General features: G+C 45.6%; 1 protein-coding gene across 3 annotated transcripts; it reads right to left on the reverse strand.

Moving 5' to 3' along the window:
* Positions 1-1677: 1677 nt before the first annotated feature.
* On the reverse strand, positions 1678-19759 carry ern1 (endoplasmic reticulum to nucleus signaling 1). Of its 3 annotated transcripts, none has more exons than XM_056406804.1 (22): positions 19520-19759; positions 14220-14340; positions 11821-11854; positions 11599-11671; positions 11299-11371; positions 10376-10498; positions 9779-9880; positions 9431-9692; positions 9032-9110; positions 8625-8784; positions 6550-6665; positions 6238-6432; positions 5810-6059; positions 5628-5718; positions 5343-5532; positions 4931-5030; positions 4646-4845; positions 4233-4380; positions 3647-3774; positions 3061-3184; positions 2660-2727; positions 1678-2580 (listed from the first exon to the last, which is right to left on the reverse strand). In XM_056406804.1, the coding sequence occupies exons 1-22, from the start codon at positions 19595-19597 to the stop codon at positions 1993-1995; spliced, it is 3303 nt and encodes a 1100-aa protein (XP_056262779.1). In that variant the 5' UTR covers positions 19598-19759; the 3' UTR covers positions 1678-1992. The 3 variants fall into 3 exon arrangements, with proteins under 3 accessions (XP_056262779.1, XP_056262780.1, XP_056262781.1); XM_056406805.1 differs by lacking the exon at positions 19520-19759 and adding an exon at positions 14452-15426; XM_056406806.1 differs by lacking the exons at positions 14220-14340; positions 19520-19759 and adding an exon at positions 12096-14205.
* Between the last annotated feature and the right edge of the window lie 138 nt (positions 19760-19897).

The raw sequence follows: 19897 nt of genomic DNA on the forward strand, positions 1-19897 counted from the left end.
CTCAGTTCCCCTCCCCCGGTCCCCCCACCCGGGACCTCACAGTCGGTCAAGAGAGCCGGGCACACCCGAACATGTTTAGAACACCCTCGGTCACCTTTTACCTCTATTCAAAATGTCTCAGAACAACTATAAAGTTAATGGTCCTTTTTTGTTGTAAGTCCTGCTGCATTCAAAGGAGAGGCTACAAATGCTTCTTGCAATGAGAGGAAAGAGGGAAGAGGAGAGGAGAGGAACTTGTTTTAAAACAACTAACGTGGGCGCTAGTTTTAATGATACATACATGTTATGATTGTTGATTCCACATGAAAAGGCGCAGTGGGGATTCTCTCCTCACCCTGGACCACCCCATTTGTGCTGTTTTGAGCAAGCAAAGTTTAACACAGCTGGACATCTGGACTGAATGCAAAGATATGAAGTGATATTTCATATGCAGCATATTTTCAACTGTCAATTTAACATTATATATATAATATATATATATATATTTTTTTTTAGAGGCACGCTTTGAAAGCTTGAGAGAGAGAAGAGGAAAGTTACGCTAACAGATTTTGTTTAGAACACCCTCGGTCACCTTTTACCTCTATTCAAAATGTCTCAGAACAACTATAAAGTTAATGGTCCTCTTTTTTTGTTGTAAGTCCTGCATTCAAAAGGGGAGGCTACAAATGTACTTCTGCACTTGAGGTCAAAGAGGAAGAGTGTAGAGGAGAGGAACTTGTTTTAAAACAACTAACGTGGGCGCTAGTTTTAATGATACATACATGTTATGATTGTTGATTCCACATGAAAAGTGGGAGGGGATGTCCCTGGACCATTCCTGTGCCTTGACTGAGCAAAGTTTTTATTTAACAGCCAACACACACAGCTGAACATGAGATGAAAGTGATATTTCATATGATATACATATTTCATATGTCTGGTTAGTGAACTGTATATTATATATATTATTATATATTTTATATTTTTTGCAAGAGGCAACAAGACACGCTTAGAGAGAGGAAAGTTAGAATAAACTGTCGTGAAAGCTTAACCAGACCTTTGTGGAGAACCTGTGGATACAAATGTGTCGAGCTTCTTTTCGGCACCGACCGTCGTTAAATACATTTCCCTGATAGCCATCTCGAGATACAGCAAGATCAATCAACAAGCAACATCTTAGTATTAAAAAAAAATAGAATTTAATGTGCAAGTCATTAACTTCACTTTGACACCCTTAAAAAGTTATTGATGCTAGTTCTGCAGCCTGACCTCTAAAACCCATATGATTGATTTTACTACATAATCACATGAGAATAAAATGACCTACTGTATTCAGAAGCCACCCTGAACACCCTTTGGAACAGTCCACTAACAGAGTCAATAGTCTCGATTGACACAAGAGAAGCGGTTTAGCAGCATTAGCTGGAATCAAGCACATGTAGCACAGTCAATTCTAAAGATCTGTACCAATGCAGCACAGTGATATAAAAAAAGAAGAAAAAAAGGCACATTGGCCACATTAAATGATTTATCATCAATGATCCAATTTCTGAATCAGTCTATACAAAAATATACATACAGTATCTGTGCAGTGAACGGACTCACTCAGAAATACAACATTGCACTATAAAAACACCCCAAAACAACAGCCAGACATTTCCCCCCACAATAGAGGCCAGATGTTTTTGGGATAAACACTTCTTTTTGGACATGCTGTTTTAAAATAAAATATTCTCTTTGCTCAGTCCAGCTACAAGATAACATCCAACAACCTGTTGGTCGTCTGACTTCCTCAAGGCGGAGACGGACTTGCGGACGGTTCGGTTTGGGAGCAGTTTTCCTCAGGTGAGCAGAAGGCACTTAATTCTGGGTGCAGCCGCTGCGCTGAGCAGTGGATCCCAGGCACTGCAGGCCTGGTCCTCACCAGCTCACGGCGCAGCAACCAAGTCCCACTCGGCGTCCGCTCTAGAAGGCGATGCTCCCATCTGTGCTTGGTCCAGCCGACTGGTTCCCTCACACTGGTTCATTCCCCAGGGTGGGAGGACCTGGCGGTGCGTGCAGCTCAGGCTGACTGTATTCCGTTTGCCCGAGAGGATCTGGAGGCGACGCCGAGGCCGATGTGGGGTTCATTGCTTCGCTGTGCAAGTCAGTCTGTGTGGACGGCGCTGGCTCCGCTGGCTCCGCTGGCTCCGCTGGCCGCACCGTCTGAACTGGCAGCGGTGCAGGTTCAGGCTCCTCTGGCGAAGTGGCGGGCGCTGATTCCGCAGGCGTTGTTGTGTGAGGGACCTGCACCGGCGCTGAGGACCGTATGGGGTCCTGGGGTTGCGAGGAGGGCGACGATGCGTGTGTTGGCAGGTGTTGAGTGCATGGCTCATTTTGTCTCTGTGGCCCCAGGTGCGTGTGCTGGGCCTGTGTCTTTGCAAGCTGCTCCGCAGTGGCGTAGTAAGGCAGGAAAGGCCTCTCCGACACGCAGGTCCGCATGGCCAGGTACGTGTGCATCAGCAGGTGGGAGAAGCGGGAGGTGAAGTAGGAGACAAACTCATCAGGGATGGAGCCCAGGGTCTCCTGCACCTCAGCAGGCAACTCTCGGTAATGATGTTTCTGTTGAAGGACGACCGAGCGTTAAGTCAGACAGTAAGAGCGCGTTCTTTAAATACAACGCGTGGGTTCACATTGATACCTTGTTCCTCATTGCACGCAGCAGGTCTCGGACTGACCCACCCTTATAGGAGCGAAATTTCCGCAGATCTGCCGAAGAAGAAGAAGAAGAGGAAAAACAGAATGAATCCCTGATTATAATCCAAGAAAAGAACCAACCGGGAAATGCTGAGTTGATACATTTGTGGGATTTGCTTGTTTTGGTCAATAAAACCAAGTGCAAAGTCCACAGACCTTATGACACACAGCAGGTGATAACGCTGACAGGAAGGCCTCCTCCCCTACGTCACCCCCCACTACAGTACAACCCAAGGACATATTGTGGAGTGCGACACGTTAACCCTTCTTTTGAAGCAAGACCAGAAACAAAGAGACTCCTTTACCACAGGGGGCAGCAGGAGTTTATATTTGACGGTTTCATACCAGTCTGCAGTGGCACTGTGATATGCTCTCGCCAGTCACCCTTGACCACAGCCCTCCCTCCTCTCTCCAGCTGTCTCACGATTGGTCCGTCCAGCGGTTCCTTTTCAATTCTGTCGCTCACGTCCTGCAAGCAACCACAGAAACACCGTCAGTAATGCAGCAGGCAGCCTCGGGCTGATGAGACAACGTGTGTTTTAGCAGCCCAAGGCTGCTGTTGGTGAGGGACCGAAAAATACAAATATTATATGGCACCTCAATGAAGTTCTGATGGTTGATATGTGATTGTAAGGACTTAGTTAACTAAAAGGATAGTTTTCATACATCCTCCATCTACGTGGAGTAGATATTATGAAGATGAAGCTCTTTATCCAAACCAAGACAGATTACCTGCCATCACTGCCCAAATCACATGAATACTTTACTGAATGCATGTTTGCATACATGAAGTACATTAATGATGGATCCACACACAACATACATAAGGATTTATACAACATTGAAGACACCCTGGAATAGCTTCGTACACACAGTGAACAGCCCAATGCATGTGATGTATACAACAAGCAGAGATGAGTGAACAGCTGACCTGGAAGAACTGCAGCTCCTTCTCCAGGCTCCAGAAGAACGGCTGTTTGAGAACGCTCTCAGCTGAAGGCCTCCGATGAGGCTCCATGCTCAACATCTGCTCTACTAGATCTCTGGCTACGATGTCCTCTGAAATAAAGACACAAAGGTATGATTACATGGCATTGTTAAAAACAAGTTGTTTGGGGTTTTCTTTTCTACTTATAGTTACAACGAATTGCCATTTTGTGTTGATTTGCTGACATTCTGTTACGACTAATGCTGGTTCTCCTGGGCCTCCCTTCCCTCAACCAATGACAATTGAGAATAACTATATAGAAAAAGACTTCACACTGATGGTCTTGTTTACTTATGTTGCTCATCTAGAGGAATCCATGTAAAATTGAGAGAAGTTACAGGTTCCTCAGTCTCTTTTACAAACTGTACATCATTTTATTTGTTTAAGTCATACCTTTTTGCAATGCCCATGGCTGTCCTAAACACTTAGAGCGCCTAACTCATCCACCGCACCATCCCTACCTGCCATTACTAATCTACACTAACCACATTACAATAGTTATGACTGTCGTTGTCACTATCGTACTCACCGTGTTTGTCAGTTTGCAGGTGGTCGAGGCTGTACGTGCCCAGTAGGATGTTTGCTTGCCGCTGCAGAGATTTGCCAAAAGGGTGGCTTCCCTCAGACACCACGTAGTAGAACACACAACCAGCAGAGAAGATATCGACGGCGCAGGTCTGCAGGAGACGAGAGAAGGAAAGGAAAGAGGAGGTCACAATGTGGCATGGAGTGAATCACTCATTTAACAGCAACAATATGTGTATCCACGTTATGTATAGTTGTATACAATTTTTAAGTGTTTGGTTCTTTCAAAATTGTAACGTTTGGATAGTGCGCCTATTGTTTTGCTTCCATTATTTTATTTTTTATCGTTGTGAATTCTGACAACCAACATTGCTTCTAACCACCATGAGAGATTCGCTGCTTTTCTTCCCGACTCACCGGGTTGTCTTTGCAGTCCTCACTGAGAACCTCGGGGGCGATCCAGCCCTCAGTGCCCGGCACCCCAGACCTTCTACTGAAGCTGTGGCGGCCCACGGCCAGCTTCTTACACAAGCCAAAGTCTGAGATCATGGCCCGGACCCGACCGTGGGCGTTGGGCATGGACACCAGGATGTTTTGAGGTTTCAGGTCTCTGTGGACTGAAGGAACAGTATGAAGCCGTCAGTTAGTTAGTGACGTAAACGTTGTTTGGAATACAAAACAGGATCCAATAAGAGTGGATACCTATGTTGAGAGAGTGCAGATGGGCCAGTCCCGACATGGTCTGCTGAAGAAGCACAACTGGCTCCAGTCCACGTTGGTCAAAATCCTTCCTCTCCACATACTAGAGATGACCACAGTGAGCGTAGTCCAATAATTAGAACAAGATGTCTCATTTTCTCATTGCTTGAAGATATGTACGGCAACAAATTAATTCAAGTGTTTCTTGTAGTTTGTGTGCTCTATGAATGAAGACAGAGGAAAAGAATCCTGGCTATGTCCTCCACTTATTGCCAATAGTACACATACACTCCTGGTATGAATCGCATCCTCATGATGCTGTGCGCAAAATCCTTGATACGTGTTGCTCAGGAACAAAGTTAGCTTAACTTCACCCAGAATAAAGTGCTCAAGAGATCTTTATTCCATTAATTACCTCCCGAAGTGAGGCAGCACACAGCTCGATGGCGATGTACTGGAACTGACGGTCTCTCTCAGTGCAGAAGTAGCGGATGACATTCGGGTGCTCGTCGGACTCCCTGAGCAGCTGGACCTCTCGGTCTGCAAAGCTGAAGCACTCTGGGAGAATTCTCTTCACTGCCACAGCGCGGTTGTCAAACTGACCCCTAGTGGAGAAAGGATGGAAATACAATGTTGTGATATTTAACTAGTTAAACAAAAGGTTATCGTGAATAATTGTTGACTGGATGTTCACACGTACTTGTACACAATGGTGCCCTCAGCACCATGACCCAAGACCTCTTTGGGGCAGAAAGTGATCTTGCCCACTCTGACAATATTACAGTCATCCTCTGAAAAGACAAATACAAAATGTAAAACTTGGACACATGTTTTAAATACAACCAAACAGTGTGCAATTAATCATAATTTCGCAGTGCTTACCTCCATCTTCGTGCTCATTGGCTGAGCTTCCCAGCTCTGACACAGACAGGTTGGAGTGGTTGGAGGCTCGGGGGGTGACGTTGGGGCTGCTGTGGTCCGAGCATGTGTGGGCCACCTCCAGATAGTCGCTGTCGGGGGCCATGCCCACGTCCGCAGTGGGGAACAGCTGCTGTCTCTGGAGCTGCTCCAACTTCTCCTCCATCTGTCTCTGGAACTCCTGGTGCTGCAGCTGCTGCTGCTTTTGAACACTCTGTGGTGAGAGAGGAGACGATGTCTGAGGCTCTAAGGAAAGCCAAAGTGTATCCAGCAGGTCCGTCCACTGGCAGATTGGAGACCTGTCGTGATCTTTCTTCAGATGAAAGATGTTCTGTCTCCACACAGTGGTTGCAGGCACTCAACAGTCCACTAGGTGGTGTTGCTTGACTTACTTTGGGGTAGGTAATCACAAAGGCCACCCAGCCAGCCAGGAGGAAAGTGGAGAAGATGATCGTGGCCATGTCTTTGAGCAGAGAGTCCACCAGGGCCTCTGGACGCACGGCGCGGCCACTGGTCCCAGGTTCTTGGATAGATGTTTCAGGCAGAGGAGCAGGGGGCCCATCGTCCACACCACTATCATTCACCTTCTAGGGGATGGTGGGAGGTGAGGACAGCGACAAAGAGAGTAAGAAAATATGCATGGGCGTTTTGATAGAAGAAAAATCTTCAAAACAAAATATCTCTCGAGTCACACACACACGCACCTCCTCAACTTTCTTGTCAGTAGTAGGTGGGATGACGTTGCCTTGATTGCGGGGGAAGCTGTCTGGGAACCTCTCGAGGATCTTGGTGTGAGCTTCAGGAGGCGTCTCATGATGACCTGAAAAGCCAGAGTGGTCATAATCATCAAAAACAAAGAATTACACCACTCCAAACACGGCTTTCAGTTGTGATGCTAAAAGTATGTGTCGTTAGCATGGGTAAGAAAACACAATACAATGTTATTTATTCCATCATCCAGCAGAGGGCGCTCTCAGTGCACCAGTCACTCAAAGCACAGTGGACCATTCAAGGCCTTGAACTTCAAAATGTGGTGAACAGTAGTACCAGTGAAACCTTGAGACACACAGCAGGGTTCATATATACACAATACATTTCCATGACCATACATTCTATTTATGTTTGTGTCTAAAAAACTATCAAAATCCATGGCAGAATTTACCAAAACTTATACCTTAAAGCAACACTATGTAACTTTTGGACCTTAAAATAACAGCTTGAAAATTTTTTTGCCGCTACAATGACTTTTAATATGCCGATTTGCGTCTCTGCTATTGCCATCGGGGGTCTGTGGGGAAATAACTCCGCTATGTAAGATTCTGGAGCCGCCCGGTACATCCGGCGGATGTACTCGACCTGCTTTCTGGCAGTGATTACGCAATGTCATATAGTGCCACTCCACGCTCGCAGCTACAGTATACGGGTAGCTTTTTTATTTAGCTTTTTGGTGTTGTCAACAATATTGTATTCGATCACACGTACTCCACATTTGCAGTCCCCCAAAACAAAAGGAAATGACTGCACGCGCCCCCCCCCCCCCCCCAAAAGCCGGCAAACAGCTGATCGACCAGGCAGAGACGTGGCGAGGCGCCGCGTTCAATCCCCGCGCTCCTTCACCCTAGTCCGGTAGGTGCTGGGCCAGTTCACAGTGTTCCTGCGCAGTCTTCTATAGTGATCCCGCCCGTTGGTATGAATCCAAAATAGAAAGTCGCCGGTTGCTGCCGTTCTGAGTCCGCCGTCGGTCAGCGCGCTCCAAACAAAAAAAACCTTGCGTCACCTCCCCCTCGTCACCTTTTATAACCCGTGACACGTACAAATAATAATAATAATAATATTATAATACAGGACAACACATGATCCCAACTCAATACAAGTGTATGCGAGGCTGCATCTATCGTCACTGGGTATTTACGACACTGAAATCGATACCTAAATACCTAAAAACCTGAAGGGGGCGCCAAAAGTGAAAAGTTACATAGTGTTGCTTTAAGGCAGGGGGTGCTCACACTTTTTCAGCATGCGAGCTACTTATAATGTGACGAAGTCAAGACGCAAACCGGCGTCAGAGCTCTGCGGCGTGCGAGACGGCGGGCAGAGGACTGTTAACGCGACACGTAGAGACAGAAATGACGTGCTGCTGCTGTAATGTGGCGCTATAGAGAAAGTGACACGGGGGCGGGCCAATTTTTTTTAATGTCATGCGATCTAACATACTACGCCGCGATCGACTGATAGGTCGCCGCGATCGACGTATTGAGCACCCCTGCCTTCAGGAATATGACTGAAAGGCAGGCTTGTGTTTTCACATGACTTGTTATCCTTGACATTAACCTTATCTAGCTTAAATAGTCTCTTGTTTGATGGTGAAGAGGGAATCACCGTCGCTGGCTACAATGTTCGTCACTGGTGATGATAGGGCAGCAGCAGCAGCAGCAGCTTGGTGTTCAGCTCATTTAGCATGGCTAGCTAGAGCCGTTCAAAATGTAGAGCGTTGGACGACACGGTCCACATGGACTGCCTCCCTTTTACATAAGTGAAAGAATTATTAAAACTGCAATTGTGCAAAAAATCCAAAAGTCCAAGTTGCAAATCTGCCTAAATAAGTTTGTATTGTTTAACCAAAAAAAATATTTCCAACTGAACTTATTTATCTTCCAGAACTCCTAGCCCATGCCTTCTTAGGTGGTGGTGCTGAAACCCTTTGGCTCAGTGGACCAGGAGGTCACACTGACCAGAGTGGGGATAGACGAACATATCGCTTTGTGCACTGACGTAGTACCTATGAGCAGCAGGTAGTTCCTCATGAAGTTGATGCGGTTTCTCTCCTGCAGCGCAGCGTTGAACTTGACACTGGTGCTGGGTGTGATGACGCACTCCTTGTCATCTTTGGTTTCCTGGCTGTCCGGGCCCTCCAGCATGGGGAAGGTGCTGCCACGAGGCTGTGCGTGCACAGATAAAACATTTGAGAGTCAGATGAATTTCCCATCGAATACCTCACATGATTACACAAGAAAAGTTGTGGGGCAAAGTGACTTAAGCTGGGGCAAGCTAACACGCAACTGGAACAGGGTGTATTCAAACAAACTCGCCTCCATACCTAGAAACCATTTACCCAAAATTAAGACAGACTATGAAAACTAAACAACTGCTTGGATATTTGAACAGCACATGTTAACGGTCACTCACCACCACAGTGACTCCATCGTGCACCAGGGAGGGAGAGGCATAGAGACTGGTGGAGTATTTACCCACATACAAAGTGGCCCTGGAGAAGGAAGAAGAGCACAGTCAAAACAAATGGAGTGCCCAAGTCATGCTAAACGATCTCAGAGAAAACATCTGGAGGTCATTTACAGGTTCAAAGTAGAGAAGAAGAGTTCTCCCTAAACAGGCGATACTTTCACAGCGTCTTAACCACTGAAAGTTCTGCTTGTTCTTTCCAGCAGAAGCAGGTGTGAGCACAATATATACACATTAAACAACAGGGCTGCAGTCAGGCCCAGCAACACACTCTTGCTAGATATGACATTTTTAGATATCCCAACATTAAGCAATTGCGGGAATCATCACTTTCAGTCGGCTTACATGAACTTGTTCTTGGGCTTATTCTCTTTGGGAAATGGGTATTTCCACTGTGTGATGCGGCCAACCTCTCCCGACATGAAAGTGAGGTACCGCAGGGTCTCCACAGCAACATTCGTGTGGGGAACTTTGCGGAGACCCTCGCGCTGCCAGATGTACATGGCCACCACCGGAGAGTTGTAGTTCTGAACCCACTGAACGTCTCCCGAGTCGCTGTCCACGGTCACCACGAGGCCGTCGCCGTTGGACACAAAATGAGCCACCTCTGTGGGGAACCAGAGAGCGGACACGTGATCAGCACCGTCTGTCAGAAAGTGGCTATAAAAGAACGAAAACGCCCGAGAGACTTACTGTATTTGGTGTCATCGTCAGGCAGGGTGGAGGCGTAGTCAAAATAGGTGGCATTCCAGCGCAACTCTCTGCTCTTGGTGTCATACATGGTGATGGTGTACTCTATCAGGGAGATGAACAACACAGGAAAACAACTGAACTTCTGTGTTCCAGACACAAACACTTTTGAGAGTCAATGTTTGTGTAAATGCCAAGTGGTGTTGAATTTCCTTAGTTAAAAAAAAAAAAAAAAGGCAATATTGAGACCCACTGAAACTAAATCCTGCATCTACGTTGTTTAGTGACAAAGTGAGCGTTCACTTGACACCAAGTTACGGATGGATGTATAGGAAGTATTCATTTTGCAGGACTGGGATGTTCTCAACTCTAGTCTACAATTACCAGGGATAGAGGGGGTTGTTGAGGGGAGGGCGGGGTGGGTCAGAGATTGTAAATAATGGTTTTGCCAACACATTTGGGATTAGAGCGTGCTAAACAAATAGGCTTGTTGATTAGCCACATTCAAATCAACAGCTAAACGGGATGGGCTGCAATGATAATCCAACTGAGATCATTTATGGGGAAACAAGTAGCTGAACTTGTGTTGTGTTTGTTTACCCGTGCGTCCCAGATAGAGAAGAGATGAAGAGGGACACAGCATCTCAGCAAAGGAGGAAGTCAGCGTCTGCTGCTTCTCACCAGTCAGCAGGTCCACCACATACCACAAGTCCTGCTTCTTACCTGGACACGAGCACATACAGACACAATTCATTACACGATTACAACATTCAGATATTTCAGTTTCATAACCATGTTTAGTAACTACTTACCTTATTGAATTTAATATTTACTTTAAGAATATGGTCTGTCGTTAATTTACTCAAGACGGTCGTTCTGTCTATACATTGTTATTTAATGAATACTCCTTTATCCATGCTGTAAATGTGTCTGTTGATCTATCTGAGCTTCTTCCTTTTGTTGCTGTTAAAACAGCATTTTGTCCAAATCAAGGGTCAAATTATTTAAAAAATAAAACACTCATCCATATTTGTGATTTTTGTAAAATGCCAAATTGACCAAGAGGTGCAAGTCTAGACAAGCAGAATAACATGCAGCCTATTAACAGACGACGGGTGTCACCATTGTCATTAAACGGCCAACCAATCATAGCCTCTTTGTAGCGGCGTCTCACCCTTCCTTGTGAATATATAATACTCATTATCTTTCTTCCAGCAGCAGCTCTGGGTGAATGAAAACAAAAGCTTCACTGATTATGTCTGTGGGAGGATAATGTCAACCATTTTCCTTCAAACAATGAGTCACTGACAGATTGGCGCCATCGCGGTGTGAACTGTCGCATCATCAAAAGACCTCAAGCTGTGACCTCTGGCTAAGTGGAACTAGAAAGTAAGATATCCAGAAAATAACTGCTCATTTAGGAGAGCGCTCAGAGACCGCACACACTTATGAATAATTAAACTACCGAATAATGTGTTGGATCAAAAGCCACACTATAATTCCTATTTGAGAATTAGCCTTACCCATGTAAAGGACACCGTCAGAGCTGCGACAGGGAGACGCCTGGACCAACTCGGGGATGGTGAACGGTAATTTCTGTTTGATCAAAGTGAAGGAATGCACATTAGAGAAGAATACCCTGCGACGGGACTTGGGCAACGCCAGTCATGCAACTTCAGAATGAGGACGCATTACTGTCAGCATGACTTGTGCACACGCGTGTGGTGAGAGGACACATTCTTCTGTAGAATATGGAAGTGAACGGTTCACTTCACACACGAGAAGGGAGATTATAGTTAGTGATAAAATGTGTTTCCTCTTACTGTGAGGCCTTCCTTGTTCTTTCCTCCCAGAGAGTACAGGCTGCCATCGTTGGGGTCGGGCAGAAAGGCGGGTCTGGAGTAAAGAGTGAAGAAGATGCATCACATCTCGAGAGCAGCGAAGGGAGTGACGTATAAGACGAGCTCAACGGGTTGCCAGAACCATTTGCATTCATAATCTTTTGTCATAGACAGGTGCAGCGCACAGACTGAAAAGATACGTACTCTGCCACATGTGTGGGGACCTGAAGAACTGGATCTGTGAGGAGAGAAAAGGAGACAAGAAACAGGAATATCAAGCCACAACGGACACCGTGGCGAGAAGCTGCCGAGCAAGAGAGCGATGGGGACAAACAACCGTACGGAACTAAGTCAATAGATTCTCTCGGAAAAACATGAAACGCGAAACGCCAACAGCTTTCATAGCAGTCACCTAAAGAAATATTATTTCATAAGAACACTGGATGACAACCTCTAAAAAGGTTCTCTAACACATTTACCTGTTGAGCCTCGACTCCTCATTCAGCAAACAGACCGATTAAAGCCGCGCGTCACTCCAGGAAGCAGATTTTACTCTTCAGGCCTTTCACACCGCAGGTGTTTCTCTTCACGCAATTAATTCACATGTCAATATATTTTTGGGAACCGTTGATTTTGTCACAATTACTTTTCATACAGAGGGGCTTTTACAGAACAAGGAATGCATTTTTTGGTTTATTCCTCACACTCCTGGTGTGTAAAGACTTTTATTTCCGTACAGTTAAACAATATATATAATGTTCACCATTTTTAAAGAGTTTAAATAAATGGGTAAACGGTATGCGTTTTCCTCACCGAAATGCCTCCCGGGAATGCGGCTTTGCAGGTTTATGCCCATTTACTACAAGTTTCATACATTCGTGCCTACCATTTTCCAAAGAATCCAATAATTTGTCCTACCTTCAGGGCAGTTATTCACATTGAAAGTCATGTCTAGATAGATATATACTTTATTAATCCCCAAGGGGAAATTTGTCGTGACAGTAGCAGCACCAATAAACCAAACACACAAGAATAAAAAACAAAACACAAAATATAAGAAACAGGGATGAAAGATATAGAAGTATACAAAGTAAAATAAAAGTCAACGTTATACAACTGTTGTGTTGTAGACTAAGAGAAGTACAGTTTAAACTGCAAGCTGATATTGATAAATTTAAAAAAAAGTATTATTATTATCCATAACAAGATATAATATATTTATATAATAGTTGATTATAAACCAATTCAATATATATTTTTAAAACAGTCAGCAATAATGTGGTTGGTTAAAACGTTACAATAGTGCGAGGCCCTAAACTCCATTGTCACTAGACAAACACACACCTCCCTACAGTGTGAACATACAGGGCGGAGGCCAGATGGTGCGGATCTCTGCGGAGGTGCCTGAGGGGGTCAACTACAGCAGGGGAAGGCGTAGGATTACCTGAAGGTGGTCATTGACTCTTCTGCTCAAGAAGCTTCAGCATTTGTTTCGTGTAATTGCAGACGGTGGTGAGAAAGCAATGTTTTTGTTATGGAAATCAGTTAACCTCCATTGGCTAAGATACAAACGCATGTTTGCAAGGCCGAACAGGGAGGGACAAGCAAACAGGGAGCGGACGCGCACGTGGGCTGCCGTGTCCTGTCTCGGTCTGAGGAAAAGATTTCCGCTTCTCCCTCATTTCTGTGGGTGAGCACAACATCAGGTGTGTGCCGAGTCTGGGATATTCAACAGCTCTTCCAGAAACAGATGGTGCGGAGGAAGCAGCCACTATCTCTGATTATTAATGACTTGGGTATCAGGTGGACCTAACCAGGACATGTGGGTTCAAACCACAGTAGTTTTAATGTCTCGTAGAATCTTGTGGTCCTAAATAAAAGTGAGCCAATACATCTCTCTGTGAAAGTCTTAAATTGTCATACTATGTCTCTTATTCAAAGCAAGATCAATGACTTAAAACAGTAAAGGTTCTCCAGTAACCAATCAGTGCATCTTACCTAATGTGATTCCCAGGTGTATCGTGCCTGCTTTAACATGGTAACCAAAGTTGCTTACCCTTGCCCACTCTGACCTTGATTACAGGCTATTTCTGCCCCTCTCTGTTACTCATTAGCCCGTGTCCATGCCTAACAGAACATCCAACAGCATTTCCTTGGCTTAATCCCAGAAAACATTTCCAAAAGTCAATAGAAATAAATAGAATAAAGCCGTTTTAATGCTTCTCGACCAAATGAATAACAATATTTTTTTTACAGTTAGGAGTAGTAATGCATTCAAATATTTAGGTTTAAATTCTTGGGCCGATACCTTTGAATAAAAATCAATAGACAAATTAGGACAGCAATAAAAAGCGGCATCATCTTGATATGACATCAAAGTCCCACATGTAGCCCTAAATTAAAATATTTTGATAATCAAACCTATTTTTGTTGAGTGTTACTATATTCTCACACTGAAAAGGACAAAAGCCCGAGCAGCGGCGTGGCGTAACTTTACCCAGCGGCAACACAAGCGCACTCTGTGTTTTTTGCGAATGTAAACTCTTGCGTCTTGAGAGCGATGCATACAACAACAAAGTTCCACTTCACTCCTATCTTCTTACCTTCCTTCAGAGTCCATTTGATAGAGCCGGATTTCTTGCTGACCGCGTGCAGGTTTCCATCCAGCATGGACACAAAGAGCAGGCTTTCAGGGAGGGAGACTGTGCCGGCGCTGCAAAGCCCCTACACAAACCACACGCACAAATCGAGGTGATGTCCTCGACAAACACATCTTTGTTCATGTACAATTCAAATGAGACAAAGTAATAAAAAGGTATCAAATGCAGACATTACCGCGCGGGCATGTACGAACATGCCTGCTCCCACTTCAGCTCACAGGTTAGGTCAGAATGGGAGCCCCTGTCTTGAGGTTGTGAATAATGACTTCAGCCACTAATCACTTCGACGTGACTAATCACACACACCTGCACCAAATATAAGTGATTACATCACCGCATGCTAATGTTAAATTATTCGTTATCGTTCAAGGTGGCAGAAGACGGCCCGCTGTCTGACACGTGTCACAGCACGACCCCCGCTTCCACAGTTAGCGGTGGATCGGGGGTCGGGTTGACCCGGGGAGGGTGGCAGCTTGATCTGCTCAACAAACCGATCAACTTCAAATCAATACCGCACAATGACTGAAGAGCGAACGAGGAGGGGGCTGTCTGGAGAGGGAACTGAGGGCATGTGGCCCAGGGATCAAAGTAACAGTCGGGTCCGAGGGTCGCAACGCGGAGGTAAACAAGCTGGACGTGTGTGCACGTTCTTCACCACCCGGCATACCAGCAACGGCTGACTGGGCTGTTTTCACAGATTCAACAATCAACCGAGTGAAGATCTCGCTTTAACTTCTCTCTGCACAGATGACTGGTGGGCTGACGGGCCGTATGGGAACTCTTCTCACCAGAATCCTTTTCTCCCACTCGGCCGTGGCGTGGCGTCCGAACGGACGCGGCGACACTTGAAATGGCTCATCGCACGACGAAAGTAGACACGGCGTCAAAAGCGCAACACGATGACAAAGAGAAGAGAAGAACAAAAGATGCAACAAATCCCGTGAGAAACAAATCGAACTAATAACCAGCAGCGGAGCCCACTTTGGAATGCTAAGAACACGGCTCCTGATCACCACGCCGTGGGCGTCTTATGGCACCAATGTGGAGGAAGAGGTCCGGTGGGGGGGTTTGAGAGCGTCGACTGCCAGCCAAACCCGAGGAGGCCGTATGAACTCAGCCCGGCCAGTCTTTGTACACACGGGCGTTCTCAGGGGAACGCGGAGCTGAGGAGGTGGAGGCATTTCAGTCTTTTTTTTAACAAATAAAGTTTCATGTTTCAGGCGATGACCGACATGGCAAATATCTTCCAAGGCACACTTTTAAAATGTATTTCTTATATTGACTTGTGACATGTTCATCATCACTTTTCAGTTATCAGGGCCAGACTGGGAATGCCACTTAACCCGTCATCTTTACCACGGGTATCTGAGAACAGCTGAGCAGACAAACCTCATTATCCTTCTGAACCAGCAGCATCGATCAACCGCCCGACTCATCTCCTCTAACGGCTCTCTGAGGGCAGCGCAAACAGCCGATTATCAATAAGATATGGCGGGGGTTGGATTGCTTTGAAGTCTGACACAAAAAAAACCACCAGAGCCAATAAGTCAGAACTGAGTGGTCGGAGTTGTGGTATGGAGAGAAAATGAAACAGACAGGTTGTTCCCCTTGGTCACAGCTTGCATTTCCTCACAAAACCTACAACATAAAAAACGACCAACGCATGGGAATCACTTTCTCCTCGGGAAATATTTAGCTTCTTCTTCCATTAGAACCGTCCCAGACAGAAACCGAGGCCAAAACAACCCCGTAAAGCGAAAGGTCGGCGTTCTCTCCAGAGAGAAACGGGGTCCTCCTCCACATCGGACTCCTGATCGCCTGCTGTCGTCTCACATCCGACACAAACACGTGTGTCAATATTTTGCACCTGTGACCGTTCCCACCGAGCATCACACAACTGTCATAACCAACTTGTTTTCGGCCCCCCCGTGATCTCCATCGGGGTTCTCGGTTTCGCAAGCAAACAACATCTTCACATCTGCGTAGCCCTCATTCTGGACCGACGCCGATATTTAGCAACTGTTGACTCTTCTACAGTGTCGGGCTCCGGGAGCATCGGGTTGACAGAGAGTTACAAAGCTTCACTTCCTCACTGCGAGTGACTCAGACACGTTCAGCTGTTGCCAGATACATATGACGACAGAACCCGGCGAAACTAACGTCTCGGGCCGGTTCCGATGCCTTCAACGAAGCGGCTTCGCTCCACGGCGATGCCCCGGTAGCGGACCAGAGTGTCCCCGTGCTTCACAGCCTCTCCAGTTGCAGACCAGACTGAACACAAGACACAATGTCATTGGCAGCTTTCCCACAAGCCATTAAGTAGCACACCTGCATTGTGACCTTTCATCGAGTTAAGATAGTGAAATTACAACGAATAGTTTACGGTTTTAAACCAGAGCACCTGGTCAAAAGCTGCAACAATGCAAGCCCTCATTTTAGAAGAGACAGTATTCCTCAGGTAAAGAGTCAGACAGACAGAGGGCCTCTTTATAGGAGAAAGAATGGACACATGTAGGAACACAGTGGGAGGGGAGAACTCGAGGAGCAGAGGTAGGCAGCCATCGATATTAGCTGATCTGCATTATTACAAATTATTTGATTAAACGTCTTCTGAAAAACATGTCAGAAAAACCCACAAGAGGCTAACAAATGTCCAGCAGCCAGTGTTCTCCTTATAGCTGCCCTGCATCCGGGAAATAAAGAGGCTTTCACCTTTAGGATGCATCGAACTCATACGCCGTGTCAGAAAGTGACATCGGGCAGCAGCTCACAGCCCGTTTTAAACGTCCTGGGCCTGCCACAAACAGATAGACGACATTAACGGCCTCCACAGGCAACAATTGTGTGTGTGAACAAAGATGTTCTTGTATCCTCTGACTCTGGCTTTCATGCGATCGCTTAAAGATGCATGCAGGGGAAAGAGACAAACACAGAAACACCAGACAATGAGTCACGATTCAAATCAGCACGAGCAAGCCTGACTAAACATAACATCGGTATAAGATGTGCTGTGAAGCAGCGACCTTATTTCTCTTTCTTCTGCAGGATCACTTGTGAAGGAGGCATCTGTGAAATGTTTTTTTAACAAGTAAACAATAGATTGGTAATTGGCATCTGACATGTCGATGAGTTAATAAGAACTTCAGTAAATGTCACCGGTTTTCTTTTGATGAGCTGAACACTCCCCCACCAACACGTCTGCAGCAATGAGCAGTCGGTTTGCAGCTTGCTGGCGTACCGAGCTAAATCAACACAGGAACCAATAAATACGTATCTCTCATTATCTCTTTCCACTTATCATGGCAGTTGTAGTGCAAAAACATGCCACAAGCATACATTTTAAAAGTCAATGAAGAAACCCCTTTGTGTACATGGAGGGAGAGGTTCAGGGCAGCCTGATGAGCCAACAGTCGTCCATAAAGTACTGAGGAGGTTCAGGTTCCCCTTCGGCTGTTTGAAGAGGACACGGGCTTGGGGATGTTTGATTCCCTTCACGGTCGAAGACACTCGAGTTGATTTATACCAGAATGAGATGGGTAGGGAGATATGTTTTGGAGAGACGACAGTTCAGAAGTCATTGTGGAGATTATAGTGGAGATCATTTTTGCAACTTTCTTTGTCAACACAGCCTTTCCGCTGCTCTCTGAGTGCAGCAGCAGCAGGACGGATGTCACATGTTGGCCCTCGTTCAGGCAGACAATCTACAGTCGTGGTAAGATAGTGGAAGATCACAACTTTCTCGAGCCAATCAACCTCTGTTGGGCAAAAAGTGAATAGAATATCGTCATTGTGGGAGACGCTGGCGCTGAAAGACATTATGCGGTCTTAAAGGAAGATGTGTGAAGAAACATTACAAAATAAACTAATAGCTGCTGAAACGGTGAGCTACACAAATGCCTCTCTCTCTCTCTCTCTCTCCCTCTCTCTCTCTCTCTCACACACACACACATGCCACTATCTATAGATAGCCACCATCATGTGTCCCCCTTACAACACAACCAGATTGCCCACTAGGCTCAAAAGAACTTGAGACATGATAGGGGATTATAAAGCTTAATCTGCTTCTTAACCCAAGTGGGTTACTAGCTTGGTAGCTAAGATCTCCGCCTGGAGACCCTGAAGGGATCTGGTAGCTCAGTTTACAAATTCCTTCGGAAATAATTTAACTTGATAACAATATATCACTACCAGATTTATAAATCCAGCCTTGCAAAGTCGTTACTTTACAAACAACATTTGTGAACCACATCACATAACATTTTGATGTGAAGAGAGGCATGTTATATGGTTATGTTGTATTGGCTTGGCGCAGGACTTAATTCACGGTACCACAAAGAATCATAATAATCATGCACCACAATGTGCTTTGTCGTGGAGCTTTTTAAATTTGAGATTACAAATGAAGATCCCCCACACACACACACACACACTGCACCGGTCCTGCTAACTTTAGATGGCTGTAGAGATCCAATTAACTGAAGGCTTTCATGAAGTCATAAAGCGCCCTTCAACTGTATCTCAACACATATATATGAGTTTTCTTGCATTTAGCGAGTGTCTACAGACATCTAATTGTGAAGCCCAATGTCACCAAGCCATCAACTCATCGGCCTGGTCACTGCTGATGTGCAAGCAAAGGACTCGTGTTCAATCTTGTGAAAAGATAAGAAGTTTAAACGTGCAAGTATTAGCATATGACCATGCCGTAACCACATCAACACACCGACCTTGGTATAATCTGTATGTCTCAAGTGATATTTTTGTTAAATCTAACAAAACAATTGAGATGAATATAGACATGAAAATAATTAGGGTCAGGGTAATCCTATAAAAACACAAAACTCTCATTGAACCCTCATAGAGATCTCATTTAAACATTCACAATAAAGTTCCTCTGAAAGCAGATGAGATCTGATGTTCATGCTCTGTAGCTTCACTTGATTTGTGACACGGGACAAATTCAGTAGAAATGGCCGGACGTGGTCTACGTGGTTTTAGTTCACTTGAAGAATTTCGCAAACTAATTTTTTCTTTTTTTAAATTGTGCTTTTTGACAGCAAGCTAGCTTTAATGTTAGCTCACTTGCATCCCATGAAGACACCCCGCAACCGTCCACTGAAGGACACATATGCCAGTCAGAAGGAGTGAAAACCTGCCTAACGTTGAGGGGAAAGTGTCGTTTAGCGGGTAACTCCGAGTTAATGTCATCCAACTTAAACTAGCTTATCCAGTGAGCCTCTTACCTTTTGTGGGAGCCCGGCGCAGCAAAGCAACGCCGAAAAGCACCACAACAGGGCCCGACGGCTCACTGGCCAGTCCATGGTCTCTGGTCTCAAGCCGGGATAGTCAGTTGGTCTTGACGGCCGTCGACTACATAGAACAACGTGTTTTGGCTCACGACCAGATGTTAGGAAAAGATATTTGAATCTAGGCTGTAACGTGAGAGCCAGCTGCGGAGGATACAACGTCGGATCCGCTTCTTCCTGAAATGAAAAGCGTGGGGGTTGGACTTTGGGATAGATATCCACACGAGTGGAGGAGGGGAGACGTCGGGTTGGTGTGAGCCAATGAGAAAAGACGTAGAGGACCCGGATGTGCTATAAAGTAGATCCGGGGGACAT

This window comes from Pseudoliparis swirei, chromosome 23 (genome assembly GCF_029220125.1).
Source record: "Pseudoliparis swirei isolate HS2019 ecotype Mariana Trench chromosome 23, NWPU_hadal_v1, whole genome shotgun sequence".
Lineage (NCBI taxonomy): Eukaryota > Metazoa > Chordata > Actinopteri > Perciformes > Liparidae > Pseudoliparis > Pseudoliparis swirei.